At 55.8% G+C, this 20198-nt stretch overlaps 1 protein-coding gene and 1 long non-coding RNA gene across 5 annotated transcripts in view; one reads left to right on the top strand and one right to left on the bottom strand.

The window, feature by feature from the left end:
• Nucleotides 1-17160, bottom strand: part of itpkcb (inositol-trisphosphate 3-kinase Cb) — a 31441-nt gene extending 14281 nt beyond the window's left edge. The window contains exons 1-3 of one of the 4 annotated variants that reach the window (XM_069187793.1): nt 17057-17160; nt 16460-16747; nt 4060-5490 (exon numbers count right to left, since the gene is read on the bottom strand). In XM_069187793.1, coding sequence (XP_069043894.1) covers nt 4060-5160 — 1101 coding nt within the window. In that variant the 5' untranslated portion in view covers nt 5161-5490; nt 16460-16747; nt 17057-17160. Of the gene's footprint in view, nt 1-4059; nt 5491-13090; nt 13206-16459; nt 16950-17056 lie in introns of those variants that run through there. The other 3 variants (XM_069187794.1, XM_069187795.1, XM_069187792.1) reach the window with 3 other exon arrangements.
• A 135-nt stretch (nt 17161-17295) lies between these two features.
• LOC138237888 (uncharacterized) lies at nt 17296-18941 on the top strand. Its single transcript, XR_011189211.1, has 2 exons — nt 17296-17451; nt 17570-18941. It is a non-coding gene; the product is annotated as an uncharacterized lncRNA (long non-coding RNA).
• Nucleotides 18942-20198: the final 1257 nt, after the last annotated feature.

Here is a 20198-nt window from a genome sequence, read left to right as displayed (position 1 = left end):
AATATCTGATCATTAAAGATCCTATGACTTCTTGTAACCGTGTTAGTCTCAGTTAATTCCACTCTGGGCTTTTACAATCCAGCCAGCCTAGTAGGAAACTGATGAGGCTGTCCCTCTTTTCTCCATCGTGGAGGGCTGCCGGCGCAGAAGGGGGCGGCGCACACCTGTGTGCTGGAGGAACGGGGTCTCCTCCTACACGTAAAGTATTCTGGGATCCTTCGGGGCGAAAAGTGTTGTATAATTCCTTCCTCTCACACCTCCACACCTGCTTGAAGTCTGGGCTGTAATCTGGCACCAGTCAGAAGCGGTATACGGTATGGTATAGTGAACTGTACGCAACTGGACAAAAGCAGATCAGCAGGTGCACGCACACAATCACACAACAAGGACTGATGCACCTCCATCAGTGGTGTCATAACTCACAAAGGAAACAAGGCTGCACAGTGCTCTGAAGGTCAGTGGCAAAGCTCCTCTTGCTCCAGGCAGAAGCTTGTGGGCCCTGCACCCAATGCCCTAACCCCTGAGACAGCACCGGGCGACGAAGCAGACACCAGCACAGCAGGATGCGACCGGCACACACCGCCCGTAACACCGCTCGACTGCCCCGTGTGCGTGGGGAGAACATCACGCCGAAGGATCGCTGCCTTTTCCACAGCTCAGCGCTCTGATTTGCACTGCCTCCTGCGAATTCAGGACGGCGCCGACAGGCCGCTGGCTGCAGTTCACACACCGGTTGTAAGCTGGGCTCTGGAGAACCACATGAATCACACCCCCGCCGTACGGAGGTCCCCGCGCCGTCCCCACAAGCACCTCACCACACGGATGTGTCAGCGCGCACGCACAAACACGCTGGGGTCTGCACTCACTGCAGCCCCTGGCTTCGCAGCCCCCATTCACCATTCATCTTTAAAAAGAACTGCTCCCCCCCACGGAGACAGCCCATCTCCCCTAAAGAAGACTAGAGCTCTTCAGCCATGAAAACCTACCCCCCCTCACCACCACCACAGTCACAGAGGTGGTGTCAGGCCTCCAAAGTGCAGGGATCTCTACTCCAAAGGGGGTGGTGCTGAGGAGGTGTGGACTCAAGGAGTGACTCAGTTCCAGGGAAGGCGTGAGCGTCACAGCTCTGAGAGGGACGCACAGCGAGCAGACCTGATGCAATTCCACCAGATCAGACCAGGATTTCTATGGCGCTTTTGGATCAGGTCCATGTTGTGACTAATCGTTGACTTTGTCGGTTCCGTCTACGAACTGAACACCAGCAGACCAGCTGTCTCGCCCCCGCCGGGACACATTCCTCTGCTGTAACGTCTGCCTACACCCCAGCACGTCATTACAGCCGGGCTCCCAGGGCAACGGGCCCGACTGAGAGACGTGGCGCGAGTCAGGCCCGGTTTGTCACTCCGCTCCGCGGTGCTGGACACCTCGCCCTGAGGGAGGCGTGAAAGCTCAGCACAGTTTGCCCCAGAAACTCATCGCGATCCCCTCCCAAAGCAAAACACGCACGTACGCCCTCCTTGCAGGATATCTCTGAGCAACAGCTTTGCTTTGACAGGCTGCAAAGCTAAAATTAAAGACGGAAGAACTCGTCCCTTGTCGTAGCAGCATGCAGACCACACCCCCCCCCAGCGCAGGGGCTCAGACGGAGCCCCCTCTCGCACTTCTGAGGCAACTAGGAATTCACGCAGAAAGAGAAAATAATCTACGCTGTCTCAGCACTTGCTCGGGACCGGTCCTTATAAACCAGACAGGATGTTTTGAAACCCCAGGGGTCACTTCCTGGCACAGGGATGAAGCGACTGCCAGCAGCCTCCTGCGGGCACGTCGCCGAGAGGTGGGCACACCTGCTGCATGCTTGCACCACCTGTCCGAAACGCACGCTTTCCTCCTCCACTACAGTGAGAGTTTACATTCAGCTTGTGTGCACGCACCTACCTTGAAATCTAGGCTGCAGTCTAGGCTGTTCCAGCTCCAATTTAAGCAAGAAATCTAGGACACATGAGTGCTTCGCGAGCAAAATAAAGCCTAGGCTCTTAAAGGAACCAGGATCAGGCTGAGTCAGGACCTCTGGGGCAGAATTAGTTGTGTGCTGGACAAGAACAAGCCTTGTGGAACTGAAGCCTGGCTGTACAGAGGCCTGGGGGTCACTGGCCGTCCACCTTGCTGGCCTCTCGGACAGTCACAGCCATACCCGGGCCCACACTTCCACTGCTGACACCTGGGAGACACCCCCCGGCCCCAGGTGTACCAGGAACAGACAGGAAATCTTCCACCCCCCCCCTGCAAACGCACTCTCAGACCATGACAATGTCCTCTCCTGCTGTACTGTCTTCTCCGTTGGGGGTGTTTGCCTGCCTGCTGTGTTGTTTCCCTGCAGGAGATGATCAAGCGCGTCCTCGTGAAAAGCGCTTTGTTGTTAAGTGCCTAGCTGGTCACGTCCACCCCCCCCCCGACAACATCCTGGACTGATTCTAGAATCACTCCCACCCCTTCCACTACACTGTTGACCCCAGGACACAACCACGGGGCAGATACGCCAACTCTGAAAGAGGAACAAATGGCTTCCCGATTAAAATGTGGACTGAAGTGCTTCTGTGTTTATCAGTCCCAGTGAAGATCGACAGAACGGTCAGCTGCTTCTCCGGGTGAGTCTGCTCCCAGTTGTGCTCAGCTTCGCTCCAGAGCAAGCCCTGGTCCGTGACTCCCCGCCCCGCTGAAGCAGAGCTGCCACCAGACCAGGACGGGCGCGTGGCATTCGCAAGAGCCAACTGCAAACAGTCGATTGTGCAGTTCCCCAGGACAGTTGACATCTGGGGCGATAGTCCAGTGACAGTGCGGAATGGGGAAAAGCGGGATTTTTCCCGGAACTGTTCCTCCCGGTTGCTGCCCTTGTGAATTTCTAGGGGGGAGTGAAACGCAAACTTTCAGGCCAGCGACTCCATGGGTGGCCGGGGTTCGGGTTCGAGAGCAGCAGCAGGCCCTGAAGCCTGCACCCCTGGCAGGGCTCTTTGACTGACTCCCTTGCGCGCTCCACTGGTCTCTGCGACGGATACGGACGGTACAGGTGATTTGTACCCGTAGCGCTCATGCTCCTGGAAAACGCTGTGCGCCAAAATGTTGAGCACGTTTGTTTTCACCACAGATGGGATGCACCAAAGGACTCTGGACTTGTCCCTCTGAGTGAGTCTCGGTGACTACACGATTTCACAGAGGCTCCTCCCACCACAGATCAGTTCAGATCCCAGAAGAGGCTCGGGGCCGTTCTGTCCTCAGTGACAGTCTCCACTCTAGGTCTGGCAAAGATTCGGGCAACCAGTCAGTGACGAATCACTTCCCATCTCACGAGAAGGACCGAGCGCCGTGAGACCTCCGACGTCCGTGGCACAGCCTGGATCTGAACCAAGAAGCTCTGGGCAAGCAGCACAACCTATCACTGTGCAACGGATTCCTCATCGCCGGGCCGGTGGGGTGGGACTCTCAGGCCGACAGCCCCCCCCGAAGGCAGAGCAACGCAACCCGACGGGAACGTCTGCGCGCCTCTCCCAGAGCCGGGGCGCACACGCGTGTCCGAGAGGACACGGAACAGGCCGTGCGCCCGCCTTGCACGCAGCGAACTCCTCACCAGCGACCCGGACGGGTTTCTGAAACTCCCCCGGCAGGGCAGCACGGGAGGTCTCTCCCACCCCCACCCCTTCCCTCTTTATAGAACAAAGTCGCACCGTCCACCCCTCCGGCCAGACCGGCGCCCGGGGGCAGACGGGGGATCCTTTCTATTTCATTAGCTGAAGTGGGAGGTCAGACTCCCGAGTCCAGGCAGGACTCCTGAACACTGAGCCCCCCACACTGGGCCTGGACTCCCACAGCGAGGGCACGCAGCCCCGGCCCCCAAACCCACATTTTGTGTCCAGGCTGTATATGGGGGTACACGCACGCAGCTCTCCCACCTCCGCTTGTTGGACAGGCCTGTTCTGGCTACCCGGGACCGGAGGGTGACAGTTCGCGTACGGTCCAGCTCAGCGCTACTGTTTCAGCCAAGAGAAGCGAGAGGAGGGCACTCACCCCGGGCGCCTCGTCCGGGCTCCCCAGCGTCCTCGGCGGCGCCAGGCTGTGGGGCTCCGGGTCGCTGCCGGCGAAGTCGTCCTCGGACTCCTCGAAGGACGAGGCGGAGGAGAGGCCGGCGGACGACGAGCTGGACAGCTTGCGGAGGAGCAGGGAGGGCGCCGGGGAGCCGCCGCAGCCGCTGTCCGAGCACGGCGACTCGTCGTCCGGCTGCGTGTCTGGGGGCGACCCCTCGTCGCGGAGCGGCTGGCCCGCCGCCCGGCAGGGGCTGGGCTCCCGGGTGACGATGAGCCGGGGGATGGTGCCGGGGAAGCTGCGGCTGCCCGGGATGATGGAGCTCGCCTCCTGCTCCCCGGCCCGGACCCCCGGCCCGCCAGGCACGGCGCCGCCCGGACGCCCGGTGTCCGAGCTCTGGGCGGCCGCCGGGCAGCTCTGCGTCCTGCCGCCGGCGGCCCTGGGGCGGCCGGGCGCCTGCTCGCCGCCCCGGTGCGCGTCCAGGAGCAAGTCCAGCTCCAGCCGCTGCCTCACAGCCTGCTCCTCCGAGCCGCCGGGCCCGGCCTCTTCGCCGCGCTTGTCCATGCTGCGGCCCGGCGCGTCGCTCGCATGGTCGCCGTCCGGCGGCTGCAGGGCTGCGGCGTCACTCCCCGGGTCGGCTGCCGCGCCGCTCCTGCCCCGGCCCCCCCGTCCGTCCTCTCTCGCCCCTCGCCCCAGACGCGTTTCATCCACAGACCGATCGCCGGGGCCCCCCGCTAGCGCCCCATTGCCCGAGACCCCGATCGTCCCAGGCTGGAGCCCCCAGCGGCCCCTCTCGGTCCCGTCAGCAGCTGCCCTGAGCCGCTCGTCTGCTCCCTGCCCGGGACCAGCCTGCGGATCTCCGCTCCCGTTCAGCCCCGCCTCTGCGGCTCCGGTGCCCCGCAGCGTCTCCGCAATCCGAGGCGACTCCTTCTTCTTCACTGCATTCCTGTCGAACCGGTCGTCCCTCCGCTCCTCGCCTGCAATTCTGCGGATTTTCATTCGCCTGTTCGCGGCCGCTCTCTCCGCCGATTTCCCTTTCGCTTTGGCAGAGGTGGCTGCGGAGTACGAGGAAGAGGATTGACCCATCCCGTACGCCGTACTGACCTCCTCCTCCTCTCCCCCCTCCCCAGCTCGTTGCCGAGGAGGCAGGGTTTCCTTTGCCCCTGGCAACACAACAAAGTGTTGACGTCACCTCGAAACGCAAGCCGGGATGCCAGACCCCGCCCACAGCGCCGTTGAGTGAGGCCAAGGCGTCTTCGGCCCCGCCCCTTTTCTCAGTGGAATGCCCGCCCCCTGACTAATCCAAAAGTCACGATTCCGTCAGATAACACACATGGCCGTGTGTTTGCTTTCGCTGGTCGCAGATCACATCCTTAATTGCGGGTTCCAAGCCTCAGATCAAAATCAGAACAGGCCCTGTCACAAAGCAGAAAGAAAAACAAAGACTTAGTGACCCGTCTTCAGCAACGAGTAAAAATAGTGATACATGAACTCTTGCATGAAGACATTATTGAAGACAGCCATCAATATCTGTAACATTTCAGGATCTCATGGACAACTGTGTGTATTTTTAAGTACAAAAAATCATGTCGGTGTATGAGCAGCCTCTTGCAGGACAGTGAAGCACCGAGACCTGTGGGCTCAGTGCTCTGACAGCGTGCACGTCTGCAGGATGTGCTCCGACCTGCTCTACTTTCTGCTGGGCTTTAGTCACAATGAAGTGTCACATTTCTTAGCGAATGTGAACAATCATTATAAGACTGAGGACAGTCAGACGTATCCTTCAACAAGAAAAGACTGTACCGACGGGCAATCGATCCCACTGTTTAAAACCGAAAGTCAATTTACGATCATTTAGGTTATTGTATGGCAATAGCGCTATCACGTGATTACCACAAAGTACGCGATAACGTACCGTTTCTTAATAACGAGACACAGGTGAAATATTTTTATGGCGCCTTCTGTACGTTACAGATCACAGGATTCCCCAAGTGCGCCCCCCAGAGGAGCCTCAGACATTACACTAGGCTGGTGACTCGGGATTTAGGCAGGGTTACAGTCGCCAGCAGACCCTTCCACCATCTTGAATTGGTTTTTAGTGTTTTCTTGATTGCATTTCTTCAGGCACCTTAGGGGAATCCGCTTCAAGCGGTTTCCACGCATTATGGCAACCATAATACGCCTGGACTAATTACACCACTGCCTTGTGTCATATAAATATTAAAGACAGGATTAAGACGAGGCATAGTTTTCCTGGTGATTTTTGCTTTCACATCGTAGCCACTAGGGGGGGATGTTGCAGTTGGATTCACACTGTAATACTCATAAACCCTAAGGGCAGTCAGCTAATCTTCCCTAAAGTAAACAAGCAAAGAAGAATTAACCCCCTGTCTTTGCTGCCAATGACTGAAAGCCAGGGAAACCAAAACCACACTTGAACATTTCCAATTCCTTGCTTACAATGTCTCATGTATAGGTGAGCGTTTTGAATATATTTGTCACCGAATGCAAGAAATATTTCACCATCTCGAGGTCTGATGAAACATTTACTTATGTAAGAACATTTCAGGGCCATCATTTCTGGTGACATTGAAATATTCCAAACCAATCCTTTTCGGACACCAATCGGACAAACCAATCCTTATCGCCAGGCTGCTATCAAGACAAAGACAGAAGGCAGCCGTGCCGCCATCGCAGAGAAACCTCGTTCTACCGGTGACTGAGAATGCACAGCGGTTTACCTCCTAGAAACAGGAATCTTTCGCGTGACGCCGCACGTCTGTGACAGACGGTGAAAGCGGGCCGGGCCGGGCCGGGCCGGGCCGGGCCAGAGAGAAGTTCGGGAAGAGGATCTGCTCAATGAGATCGATGAGTCACCGAGAGTGAGAAGGACCGAGCGCTGACTCGGAGCACGGGGCGCTGGCCTGAATCACATGGCGCACAAGCCATCAGGACATCAGCACCTCCCTGGGGTGAAGCACAGGGGGCAAAGGACCGATCCGGGCCCGGGTCTTGGTGCTGGAAAAGGCCTTCGCGTCCAGAACCGCTCCTGCGACTGGACCTGCCTGGAGCGTGGCCTTGCATCCCCTGTGCCGTGGCCAGTCCAGGGACGGACTCGGCTCTCCTCTCGCGCAGTACTGCGGGGATCACGCGGGCCCGCTCCCCCCCAGCCCAGAGTCCAGATTTCTCCCCGTCACAAAACTGGTAAAAATGCAACACCAACTACACCCGAAGAAGGCTCCACAGCCGAAACGTCGTGTTTCCTTCCTTCTCTTTCCCCCTGGAATAAACCTTTAACTACGTCTGCTGACGCAGCTCCCTACTTGACTTCTTCCCAAACCCACTACAGTTGCGTATAAACTAATTCAGCTAATGGACCAGCAGTCTCTTGGCCCAGCCGATAATTCAATCTGAATTATTTTAAAAGCCAGGGCCTTTTAGTACTAAATATAATTAGCATGGTGTATTAGCCCCTCGAGTCCCACTCAGATAACTGTGATACTACACAGGCCAGTGAAAGAGCCTGTACTTTCAACAGCCAGTCAAGGCACACAGGTCCTCTCCCACAGCCCGCACCCCCACCCCATGGGTGCAAGGAGGTAGGGAAGAGATTCCAAATATTAGGCCCTTTCTGTCCAAAAACACTGCTGGGGACCCGTCTCTGAGGAAGACTACAGATTGATAATCAAACACTTTACTGACCCCCAGAAGTCAGGAAGAGAACACCCTGCTTTCAGAGAGCAGGGCCATTGAGGCAGAGACCACAGATCGCAGGCCAGCTGTTTTCTGCACACGTCAAGAGAGGCAAAGATGCCCAGTCCAGGGTTGCATGTCAGTCCTGGTGCAAGCCTGATCGAACCAGGCATCGTCTCTCATCGCGGGACCTGTGCTGTTTTCCTGCGCTCGGCCTGTGTTGTAGCCTGTTGCAGTTTCCTTCAGCGCTGCCTGTTGCTCGGCATTCCTTACTTGTCCAGGCTTGCAGACGCAGACAGGAAGGAGTGGATGGGGACAGGGATGGGGAGGATAGAACACTCAGCCTGCACTCCTGAGGACAAGGTCAGGGCAGGGTCACTGCCGATAAACGTGTTGCAGCGTCTTTGCCTGACACGGCGGATCTGCTCCATGGCCACAGCTAAACCACGAAGCAGCACGAGATTGAGAGGGAAATCCTGAAACAGCTGGCTTTTTATTCCTCCTGTTTAAACTCATTAATAGGGCTGCATATCGCCAAGAACAATCGCAAATGCAAATCAAGCCCCAGCCTGAGTGAGCTCTGGTAGTCACCAATGACGAGTTCCACCACTCACATGAAGGCAGAACCTGCACCTGTCATGTCGTTCTGGGTGGAATTCTGCATGATCTGGAAACTACAAATAATCTTTTCCGTATTTTACATTCTTCTGTATGTTGTTTTTGTCATTCGTCATGGTGAGCTCAGGCCCTCTGTCACAGTTTCCTAATCGAGCCCATCGCCCCAGTTGCTGACTGGCAGCGCGCTCACAGGTGTGGAGGCTCTGACGAAGCTGTTAAACAAGAAACTGTGAAACAAGAGGGTTGCAGTGATTAATGCTTTATTGACATGGTGTTTCTTAAATACAAAAGTAGCTGTTGTTCCGGGGAGGGAAATCAGAGTTTCCACTGCAGAGCAGCCTGATCCACACCAGTCTATACCAACAGCAAGCTCTTTATAAACTTGCAAACACCAGGTGAGGGATGTTTCAACAGTCTTGCTCTCTTTTAAAAATGAGATCAGCAAAGGACAGAGGAGCAGAGTTCTGAAACCATTCAGAGCCTCTGCTGCTCTGCCTCAGCACCGCAGGGTCCAGCGGAACCCGTGTCTGTGTGGCTCAGAAGGGACCGTGCCACCGGGCGGCTGGAGCCCGACGGCTCAGGCGAGTCTGCAAACCCCCGGCGGCTCTGCGCAACCCCAGCACTGCCAGGGCCCTGCGTGGAGCCCCGCGCCCATGCCTGCATGCCGGCGGAGCCGAGATGACAGCAGAGCCCTGACCACAGCGGTGAGAAGAGGGCGCGCTGCAGCCGTGCAAGTGCAGCAGCCGAGACACCCCGGCTCAACCACAACAACAGGCAGCAGCAGCAGCAGCGACAGGAGGTCACGGAGGAGCACAGGCACAGCGGTGCTCTACTTTTAGTGCCTTTCCATTCGGGAGGAAAACCCACACTCTCTCTCTCTCTCTCCCCCCCCTCCTCCTCCTCGTCGAGCTGCGCGGACGTCAGTGACCGCGCAGAGCCCAGCGCTGTCCTCCTCTCCACAGCTCACTGCAACAACTGTCACTTCGGCGCTCAGCACTTCGGGGGGAGTTTGTCAGCAACACATCACCCTTGTTTTGGCGGCTCCGGCTTCCGCCGCGGCTCAGATTGCGATCTCTAACACACAGAGGTGCACCGCGTGGCATCCAGCACCTAACTTTCACGTTCAGCTTATCGGTGCCAGAAGCAGTGGTGCTCATCATGCCATTCCGCCAGGCAGCAGCGGCAGTAGTTACTGGAGCAAGAACCAGGCACACTGGTGCCCGGCGGGCAGATCCTGTAAGGCGTCTCCGGGGCCAGAGGACAGGCTCCGGCCAGGCGCAGCAGCAGCTCCAGGATCGGCGACGATGCTGCTCGAGTGCTGACGGTGGAGCACAGAGCGGCCTCTTGTTTCCATAGTGGGAGGGGGAGAGCAGAGGGGTGGGGGCTTTCAGCATGGGGAGGGCTGGGGTGGGGGAAACCAGGGCGCTGGGGATGGAGACGAGAGGCGAGAAGCAGGCTCGTTAACCCTCCCCGCGCCACAGCCCTGGCGCCGTCCCGAACAGCGACTCTGCCCGGCGTCCCAGCGGGGGGGCACGACGGCCCGTTCGCCTTCGCTTTTTTTAAACAACTGTTTTGGTTGGTTTTTTTCAACACGACTCCTCCCAGCATGCACTCTGCGGAGCACCATGCCTCGAAATAAAAATCAGAAGCCACACGGAAGGAGATGTTGATTTCCGTCCTCTGGTGAGACTGAGTCACGATCTCGGAGCACGAACGCCTCGGCGCCTGCGAGTGTGTGGGGAGGCGGGAGGTGGGGGTGCACGCCCTGCGGTGGCCAAATGGAAAGAAAAAGTGAAAAGGGAAAGTCCACGGTGCTATCGCGCCCGCTGGGCTGCAGCACTCCTGGCGCGCCGTGGCGCACCGAGAGCGATCTGGACCCCCCGGCGGCAGCAGCTGGTGCCATTTCCCCGATCGGCACCACCGATGGAAGAGAAGACAGTGGGGCAAAGCCCCCGAAGACACGGCCCCTCATCGGCATCGCCGCCGCAGTCGCCCCGCCTGGTGTTTCCCGACCAGCAGTCCACACCGATGAAGCCCAGTGGGGCCAGAAGCCAGTGTTCCTCAACGCCAAGCAGTGGGGAGACATGGACAGCTGGGAAACAGGACGTACAGCAGTCTGATCTACTCCAGGACTCACCGGCTGCAGGACTGAGCAGACGAGGGAATGCGAAGCTCAGTGCTGCTGTGTCTTGGCTCCACGGGTACCTGAGCCTGCAGCGCACTTGCAACTGGAACGGATCAACACAGCAGCGCAGGCTGCTCCTTCCTGACCAGCAGCACAGGCCTTGGGTGGGGTGAGGCTTCCACTCCAGGCTAATCAGAGATGAGCCCAGATAAGGTTAAAGAGCTGAACGTTTTGCATTTTCACAGCTCAGTTAAGCTTCTTAGGAACCTGGCGCTGCCCACGGTCCACAAAGGCATTGCCAAAGAGGCCGGCGCCCTGCGGCACAGCTTTAAGGATGACAAGCAGCCCTCATCAGGCTCTGTCAGTCTGCAGCTGACCCCTGACCCCCCTCTCCATCTGGCTGTGCTGGGGCTCACCCCTGACCCAGAGAGTGTGTAACTGTCACGGCAGAGGACCTGCTTTTAAACCGCTGCCCAGGCTCGGAGCCCAGGAGCACCCAGGATCTAATCCCGGCAGGGCCAGGGAGTGCTGCAGGCGCCACTTCCCCACGGGATCCCACGACGCAGGCCGGTGCGCGAGTTTTCAGGGCACTCCCGCTCCGAGACGAAGAGAAGCAGAGCCACTATCGAACATGTCAGGGGAGGCCGGTCTGGGTGATCTCACACACATGTGGTCAAGGAATGAGGAAGCGCAGACGACCGCGTTTCCCCTTGTGCTCCAGTTTGTGCCGGCGAATGGAAATTCTGGCTGTCACAGGATGGAGTGAGCAAATTCCACAACTCAGGGGGGAATGGCGGGCAGGAGGTCAGAGAGCTGGAGGAGGGGTGGTATGAGAGAGGCTCCCAGTCGGTTCCCTCCCTGGGCTCGTTTGATGCCCTGTGAGAGAGGTGGGACGGTCAGAACTGAAGCTCTCTTTGTGCATCTTTTACCAAAGACAAGACGTTTTTGAAAGCAGCACTAACTACTATTCACAGCCCCGAAACTTCACCCTGCCCTCCAATCCCTTTACTGCAGCTCTCACGAGTTTCTTACGAAACAAGACCAAATCTCCACGTGCCAAAGTCCTGACAACCTGCTGACTTTCGCACGAAGTTGCTTTTTGGTTCAGCACATTAAACATGGTGAGGCCCAAGGAAACGATGGTCCAGTACACAGAGGTGTGGGAACCCAGGATATACTGCAGGAAACCACAGCACAGGCACATCACAACCTTACCCAAATTCACAACAGCAAGGCTGGTGCAGAAGGGCATTGCTGCAGCTCGATATCTGTGCATATGGCCATCACTGCAGTTATCCAAACAGCAGACACGGTCCTGTGCTTCGACACAGGGAAGCTCGTTAACGCTATCGGGGCTCATCTCTGATTAGGCTGCAGTGGAAGCCGTGGGCGTGAGCTGAACACAATGAGAGGCAGTACAGCATCACAGTCACTGCTTCTCCAGCTGGAAGAAAGCCTGGACAAGCTGCGCTTCAGTGGTAATCGGGACACTAGTCCTTACAACTCCCTGCCGGGATCTGTAAAGGCGATATTGTCGGGAGGCCGGGCTCACGTGGAGCAGAGGACACACAACCCCTCACTCCACCCTCATCTGAGTCACACAATGACAACAATTTCCCGCATGAAGCGTGCAACGTTCTCAATCCCACTGGAAAACCAATCGGATAACATCTGCCTGCTGTCCTCCAGTGGGAGAGGGGAGTCAGACCCCAAACACGACGCAGTCTGTCTCCTACGGATGCAGACATTGATGTGAGCCAACCCCAACCCAGTGACCTAAACCAGCCTCGGAGAGTCAGGCTCGCCAGCTGGTGGGAACGTTCCTTGCATTCCCAGAGTGGGGAGCTCACAGAATTACAATGCGCTTAGGGGTTTAGGGATGCAGCCATGTTTTATTTTCTAGATTAGAGCCGAAACTCTCAAACCAAGGAGACTTACAATGTGCACAAGGTCTGCATGAGACGCGAGATTCCTTAAGACATCAAAGCTGTCCGCATTGCCCACTGCGAAACAAAAAAACGAAATATCTGCCGGGCTGCCCCTCTGCCTGGAGCGAAGAGCCTTGGCAATGTGGCAGTATGCCCGTCTGCGCAGAGCCCACTCCCTCTGGGCGGACCAGCTCCACTCCGGGCTTCACCCAGCCAAACTGGCCGTTTTATTTCGTCAGCTGGAAAGATTCACCTCCACTGCTCTGGGCGAGAAACAAAGGTCTTGCACCTGCTGCGCTGGGGCTGAAGCACACAGGAGTGTAGGCTTCTCAAGAAACACACACCACGAGGCGACCTCTGCAGCTCCGACACCGAACTGCCAGGCATCGTACGGAGTTAGCCACCAACAGTCATCCGAGATAATCCGATGATTTAGAGCGGTCTGCGATTCTTCCAGAATACGGTGAAAATAAAATCGCTGGGAAATCGAGCTCATCGCTTGGGACATGAAGGAATGAGCCCTCCCTTGATGACACGTGATGCTGTGATAACATGCCAAAAAAAAAAAGGCTTTTGCTGTATTCCTGGGAATCAAATGATCAGCCGTTCCGGATGGTCCGCATTCCACATCCGAGGGCAAAGGTGTACAAACCTCCCATCTCCGACTGCAGGTGCTGATCTGTGGCTATCTATCCCCCTTCATCACAGCCCATTACAGTTTCTCGGGTCTCTCAGGCACTGTGGTTTGACAGGATGCGGTTGTTCACCTTGGTACACAGAGGAGGCCACCACTGATCATTCATCACACTTCACAAATTAACAACGAGCCCCGTCCGCCAGTATCCACAGATCAGTCCGCCTCTGTAGCGTGTCGCTCCGCTCTGGGCCGGAGGCCAATTCTGGCCACCCCCTCTCTCTCACTGTAACCACCAGACCTCACACCTTCCCCACAGACACCCCCCCATCTCCACCACCGTACACGGCCACTGCAAACCCCCCCCGGCTCCGCCCCCCTGGCTCCGCCCCCCCGGCGCGCCCCCTCACAGCTAAAGCACAGCACACTAGAGGAATCTAGGGAGCAGTTCTCACTCTGCTTTCATGAGTTGTGTAACAGTGAGACTGCTGTGGTGTGCGTGCATCGCCGTTCGAGGAAATATTCAGAATAGAAAAAATAGAATTCAGCGGAGCGATTCCTTGCTTTCAGTGGGGTCCAGCTCACAAAAACCCTGGCCAATCACAGCGGCCTCGGGCTCTTTAACAGACTCTGCCAAAGAAGCATATGACATCAGTGTAGAGAAACATGCAGCTCCCAGCACACACGGCACACAGCAGGGCTGAGGCACCAGGTGAGCCCACACTGCCCCACGCATGAAGGAGATGCCCTGGTCACAGCTGGCCAACGCGGGTTCAGACCGCTGACCGCTGGCCTGCAGGCCCAAGCCCTTCTAGATTCAGACCGCTGACCGCTGCTCACAGGCCCAAGCCCTTCCAGATTCAGACCGCTGACCGCTGCTCACAGGCCCAAGCCCTTCCAGATTCAGACCACTGACCGCTGCTCACAGGCCCAAGCCCTTCCAGATTCAGACCGCTGACCGCTGCTCACGGGCCCAAGCCCTTCCAGATTCAGACCGCTGACCGCTGCCCTGCAGGCCCAAGCCCTTCCAGATTCAGACCGCTGACCGCTGCCCTGCAGGCCCCAAGAGCCAGCCCCCTCTCCCCTTGGAAGGTATCGTCCAACAACAACGACTGCCCACCGCCTTGCCCCTGGGCAATCAGAGCCACAGGTTCAGCATGGGCTCCTCGTCCTGGCAGGGACTGACAGCCGCCCCCCTCCCCAGCTGTCCGACCGCAGACGCGCTGGGCAAACGCCTCCTCGCGGATTACGGGTGACTAGGCCGCCATTCTTACAAAAACAACACGCCTTGGAAACACAGGTTTTGTGGTGTGGCAGCAAAGCAACACAAACACCACTAATCCCCACAAGGGAACAGCGCCCCAGGCTGTCTGAGAGGCTCTCTGGAGCCGCTGATGTTCCCAGCTCCGACTGCTCCCACGGCCTCACCCTCTCCTTCGCTGAGGGCTCACAGGCTTGGCCGGACAGCGTGTTCCAGGCACCCACCACTGTTTGGGTAAAGACGCATTGAGCGGCTCCTCCTCAGGTCCCCGAGGCGACGATGAGCGCAGGTGCCGGCAGGAGGGGGACAGTGGCTCCGTTGGGAAGGCAGGACGGGGGACAGGAGCATGCGGGATCTTACATCCGGCACAGGGACAGGAGCATGCGGGATCTTACATCCGGCACAGGGACAGATCGGCGACTGCAGCACGCGCCTGCCCAGACGTTCCCCTGCGCAAACGAGCCCGCCTGCTCGGCTTCTTGGGATACCCTGGGTATTCGGTTTAACACACAGCAGCTGTTTTTCCATTCTTCATCACCTTTGTGAATTAATATCACTGCTGATCTGATCCCTTAACGCACTTCCTCGATTTTGACACTTAATGCAAAAGGTTGTTGTTGTTGTTGTTTTTTTACTTTCTGCACCACCCTGGCTTTCAGCCTTACAAGCAGCCAGCGCCAACACGCAGAGCAGCACTGGGCATGACAACCACCTGTCTGTCCCAGCAAAATAGCACCCCGCCTCTGAATAGGACAATAATTGCTTGTTGTTGTTTTTTTTATTGTGACTTCCTGTGCCTGTGAGTACCGTCTGTCAGAGGCCCCGCACGGCTTTCCATCTGCTTGTGAAAGGCAGGATGAAAGTTGTCACCTCGGGTTATTTACTGTTCTCCCTCGCAGGACAGACTGTCAACCAGAATAGCGCAGCCGGAGGAGGGTGGCGGTGTCCCCTCAGCTCTTCCTCTCCCATCTGTCGCCTGCGGACACGCCAGGACTGGCGCTGAAGCTGAGCGCGTGACAGCGGCCCCCGAGTACACGGCGTGTGATCTGAGTCAGGCGTCGAGCAACAGGCTTAAACGATGTCACGTCGTACCAGACAAGATATGCTCTAATTTATTGACGAGACCTACCCGACGTCGTGTTAAACGTCAAACAGAGCGGCCACTCATTTCCCCCTGCGTTCCTGGAGCAGTGACTAACTCAGACCGTGAAAGGCGGCTCAGTTCCCCAAACTCCGCAGACGACGAAGTGCTGTGAGCAATATCGCCCAGGACGCGTGTAAGTTTCTCCGAGCGAGTTGTTTTCTAAGTCACACCTCCGTCGACGCGCGGAGCTTCACGGCGTTTCTCACACGGCGAGAGACAGGCCGCCGGCCCGGGACGAAGAGATAGGGGAGCTGCTAAAAAACACCGACCGCCCGCTACCGGACCGTCCGGCAAAGCGGAGCACAAGCTCAGGAGTTCGCAAGCAAGGCGCTGGACCTGCTGACACAGCCCTGATCCCAAACTCGGCGATATACGGGTCTCCATAAGGGAGGACGTGTTCTGGGTTAACGCTGCGCAGGTTCTGTTCACAGCGAAAGAAAAACAACCACAAAAATAATTCCTTTAAAATCGTGTAGATTCCGAACACGCAGGGATGCCGCCCAGCGGACACGCTACCTTCGAACCCGGTGGTTCGGCGGAGTTCGCGTCTTTCCAACTTTCTGAAACCTTTCTCCGCGGCGGGCGGCAGTACAAAGCCCAGTAGAACAGATTTTTATCTCGGAACCGCGGGGTGGGTTAGGGCTCGCGTGGAGCATCACGGCATTCCACGGCAGTAAAAGCAGAGAGAAGTAAAAGCCCGAGGAAGAGATCGCGAAGGAGACTTTCTGACCAGATCCCGCAGACCCGTAGACACTTACCAACCCGTGCCCAATGACATTAAAGAAGTAATAACGGTACAACAACAGCGGTAATGCTTGACAAGCCTCGAACACCGTCTGAAATGAGCTCTTAAAGCACTTTTTAAACGCAAGATGTCACTTAGCAGCCGCGAGCAGTGCAGGTAACTCCAGCTCTCCTCTCTGCAAACACCATCTGTTTAAATCCAGGCTGATTAGAGAGTCAGCCGCACGGGACGGGCTACCTTTTATCACCGGGTCCGTCCAGGTCGGGATGTTCCTCTCCGCCTGGGAGCTGTGGGTTTTCCAGTTCGGGACCTGGGGACGGCGGAACCAGCGGGCTGGACGAGCGCGGCGCGTGTGACGACTCCGCAGCCGGGGCGAGCTGTCAACTCGAGCGCGTGCGGGCTGCAGACCGCACGCGACGTCATCCTTCCTGCTCTCGCGGTCCTGTTCAGTCCTGCCGGAGGATCGCGCGTTGCGCAATCGGTTCTGTTGCAAATCCTCCCCGTCTTTGGTCTGAGGCTGAGTCACTGCAAAAGAAGAAAAAAATTGCGAAAGCTTGCGATTCTCCTGGAACAAGGAACACGATTACACCGAAGTGTTGCGGCCAAAGTCTGAAACGGACCCGACTGATAAGATCACTTTATTAGCCCTATACAATCTCTTGCATTAGGAATCTGTCTTTTCGCAGACCCCATGAGACACACAGACAGGGAGAGAAGCTGGGGGTCAGAGCGCAGGGTCAGCCATTGTACAGCGCCCCTGGAGCAGCTGGGGTGAAGGGCCTTGCTCAGGGGCCCAACGGAGCAGGATTCCCCTGCCGGCCGCAGGATACGAACCGGCAACCTTCCAGCCATCTGTTCACCCATTTTCTAAAAAGACGGAACCAGCGGGGCTTGATTTTAGGGTCACGGCCGCACAATGTTTCCGACTATGAGGGACGTGTTGTTACACTGACGCGGATCACCGGCGTGCGGACAGTTACGTCACACATGCTTGATTTGTGACTTGGCCGGTATGAGCCGGCGACGCTCTCTCTCGGCTTACGTCACAGTTGAAGTGTAAAGGCGGGGGGAGGAGGGATGCCGGGGTCGTGATTGACTCAGTTTTGCTTGTAGCTGTGTAGCTGCCAGTGTTTGTGTCGGGGTCCTTTGTGTCCGTTTCCTCCCTCTAATCAAAGAGCCAATAGGCAGGAGACAACGAAGACAACAAGACGCTCGTTAATTACTGCGCAGTAAGCGATGTTAATTACTTAATTACCAGTAAGGATTTCCAGTTTCTGTTTTTTCCTGTGTGGATGTGCTTGTCACTGTACAGGGTCGTAAGGTCTGATTCTCTCCTTTCTTTTATAGAATTGGCGTCAGGATCATTTGCCGTTTTAAAACACAAAACAAAGGAATCGATCAGTGGTTTTAAAAGGAGGCGTTCTTTTCCCTGGTCCCTGGAACCAGAATTGAAAACATAACTAAATATCAATACCTTTGCACTGTTCTCGATTGTGAATTGTAATTGGACTGTGTGGGTTCTGTTAGTACGCAGAACAGAAACAGTGGCTTTGCCCTGCCTCAGAGTAAAACACAGATCCTTATCTCACAGCAAAGCACACAGTCAGGAATCAGGTGTGATCTGGGCAGTGATGCCACTTCAGGGTGACAGTTTCTGCAGGTAGATCAAGACAGAGCTCACACTTCTGAAGCAGCCACAGTGCCGACCTCACTGCCTGCCCGAGTGTGTGGCTGTGCTCACTCACAGCGGAGTGAGGAAACAGCTTGTTGGCTTAAACGCAGAAGAGTCTCCCTGTTTCCACACGGGGCTGGTGTGTGTCGGCAGGGGAACAGCTGGGGGCTCTGTGAGGAAAAGGACACACTGATGCTCTCCACAGCTGCAGCCGAGCTGTCCCCTGTCCTGTCCAACTCCATCTGGCAGATATTCCTCCCAAAGCATCCAGAACAGTTTGTGTTCATGAAGACACGGAAGAGAACAGTGTGTCCGCGAGAGAATGTGTGTCTGTTTGCGACAGTGTCTGTGTGGCTCTATTTGAGAGTGTCTGTGTGGCTCTATTTGAGAGTATCTGTGTGCGACAGTGTCTGTGTGGCTCTATTTGAGAGTATCTGTGTGCGACAGTGTCTGTGTGGCTCTATTTGAGAGTATCTGTGTGCGACAGTGTCTGTGTGGCTCTATTTGAGAGTATCTGTGTGGATCTATTTGAGAGTGTCTGTGTGCGACAGTGTCTGTGTGGCTCTATTTGAGAGTATCTGTGTGCGACAGTGTCTGTGTGGATCTATTTGAGAGTATCTGTGTGCGACAGTGTCTGTGTGGATCTATTTGAGAGTGTCTGTGTGCGACAGTGTCTGTGTGGCTCTATTTGAGAGTATCTGTGTGTCAATGCTGGGTGATATAATCTCTCACTCTGTGTCTCCCTTTGTTTCACCAGACCTCCACCCCTCCTCCCTGTGTATCCAGACTTCAACACCTTGACCCTCGACAGCTGGTCTTGGCAAGTAGGCATTTTGGCTGACTGTCAGTACAGGACAAGGACAAGGCAAAGCAATGTCAATGAAAAACACCTGGATTTTCCACCTGAGGGCTGCGGGGTTCCTTTCTAGTCAGATCCAGCTGAGAGGACTGGGGCAGTTGTGCAGAGACACAGGCGCGGACGCGCACCGGTACAGGGGGCAGGTGCCAACTTCTAGAGCCTGTGGTAAATGCTACATTTTTGTTCTCGCACTGCTTGTCTGACTTTTGTTTAAGTTGAATGATATTTAACATGATGCTGCTGCCAAGACACTGATCGCATTTCTTTCAAACCAATACTCGACACCGGCCAGAGATAAGGTCATTCTGCTGTGTAAGAGGGGTTACAGACTGTGAGGGAGGGGGGGTATTGATGCCCAGGTGTGTGGCAGGGCGATGGCTGCCGCCCAGGTGCGTGACAAGAGATTCTGTCCAGGTGTGTGGCAGGGACCATGTGACAAAGTGGCACAGCAGTGTGGATTTCCACAGAAGCCCTGCCCTGGATCCTCGGCTGAGTACTTCTCTGAGCTCTGTCCGATTTCTATCTCTTTCTTGCTCTCAGTCGTCCCCATCAGTCCTCTCAATCTCTCCTGGTCAGTCAGCCATTCTGTGGCTTCCCAGCTGTCCAAGTTTCACTCTCTCAGTCTCCTTCCTCATTGCTGCCAGCTTCTGCCCTGTCTTCTGTGTCTGTTGTCTTCTCCTCTCCATCCTTGTCTGGACGTGAACTCATCGAAGGCAGAACCAGCCACAGAGACCTTCAACATTGTGTATATGACACTTTGAAGGACAGGAGCTTCATCAGAGAAACAGGCTTAATCTAGATAATAATAATAATAATAATAATAATAATAGCTTACACTTATATAGCACTTTTCTGGACACTCCACTCCACTCCACAGGTGGATGCTGCACACTGGTGGTGGTGGAGGGGATCCCCATTACCTGAAAAGCGCTTTGAGTGGAGTGTCCATATAAGTGCTATATAAGTGTAAGCAATTATTAATTATTATTATTATTATTCTAATAAAGGAGATTGTTTCTTGTATCAGTTGCTCATTCACAATGCATCTACACATCATCAGTGGTTAATTAAGTCTCCATCAGTAACAGAAATCCTACCGAGCTGCACCTTTTCCAAACCGGTTTGACTCCTCTTAGCTGGTCCCTGTCTCCATCTAGTGGTTACAAATAGTCACACCAGGGATCTCGGGAGAAGCATGATTTATGAAGCCAGTGCAGCTGTAGAAATATTGATAAAGTGACAGAGGTCTCCCTCTCCAAGAGTGATATTGATATTGATATTGATAGGCTAGTGTACAATGAACACCAAAAAAACTCAGCAGTGACAAAGAATTGGACATCTGAAAAGATGGAATATTGCAGCCAGGTTATATCAGAGTCAAAAATCCTAATGAAGTATAAAGACAGATGTTAAGGAAAGGCACATTCTAAGGGTTTCTCCGGGGC

The sequence above is a fragment of the Lepisosteus oculatus genome, chromosome 3 (assembly GCF_040954835.1).
Source record: "Lepisosteus oculatus isolate fLepOcu1 chromosome 3, fLepOcu1.hap2, whole genome shotgun sequence".
In the NCBI taxonomy this organism is placed as follows: Eukaryota; Metazoa; Chordata; class Actinopteri; order Semionotiformes; family Lepisosteidae; genus Lepisosteus; species Lepisosteus oculatus.
The sequence above is the reverse complement of the archived record's forward strand: the minus strand, read 5'-3'. Positions and strand labels throughout refer to the sequence as shown.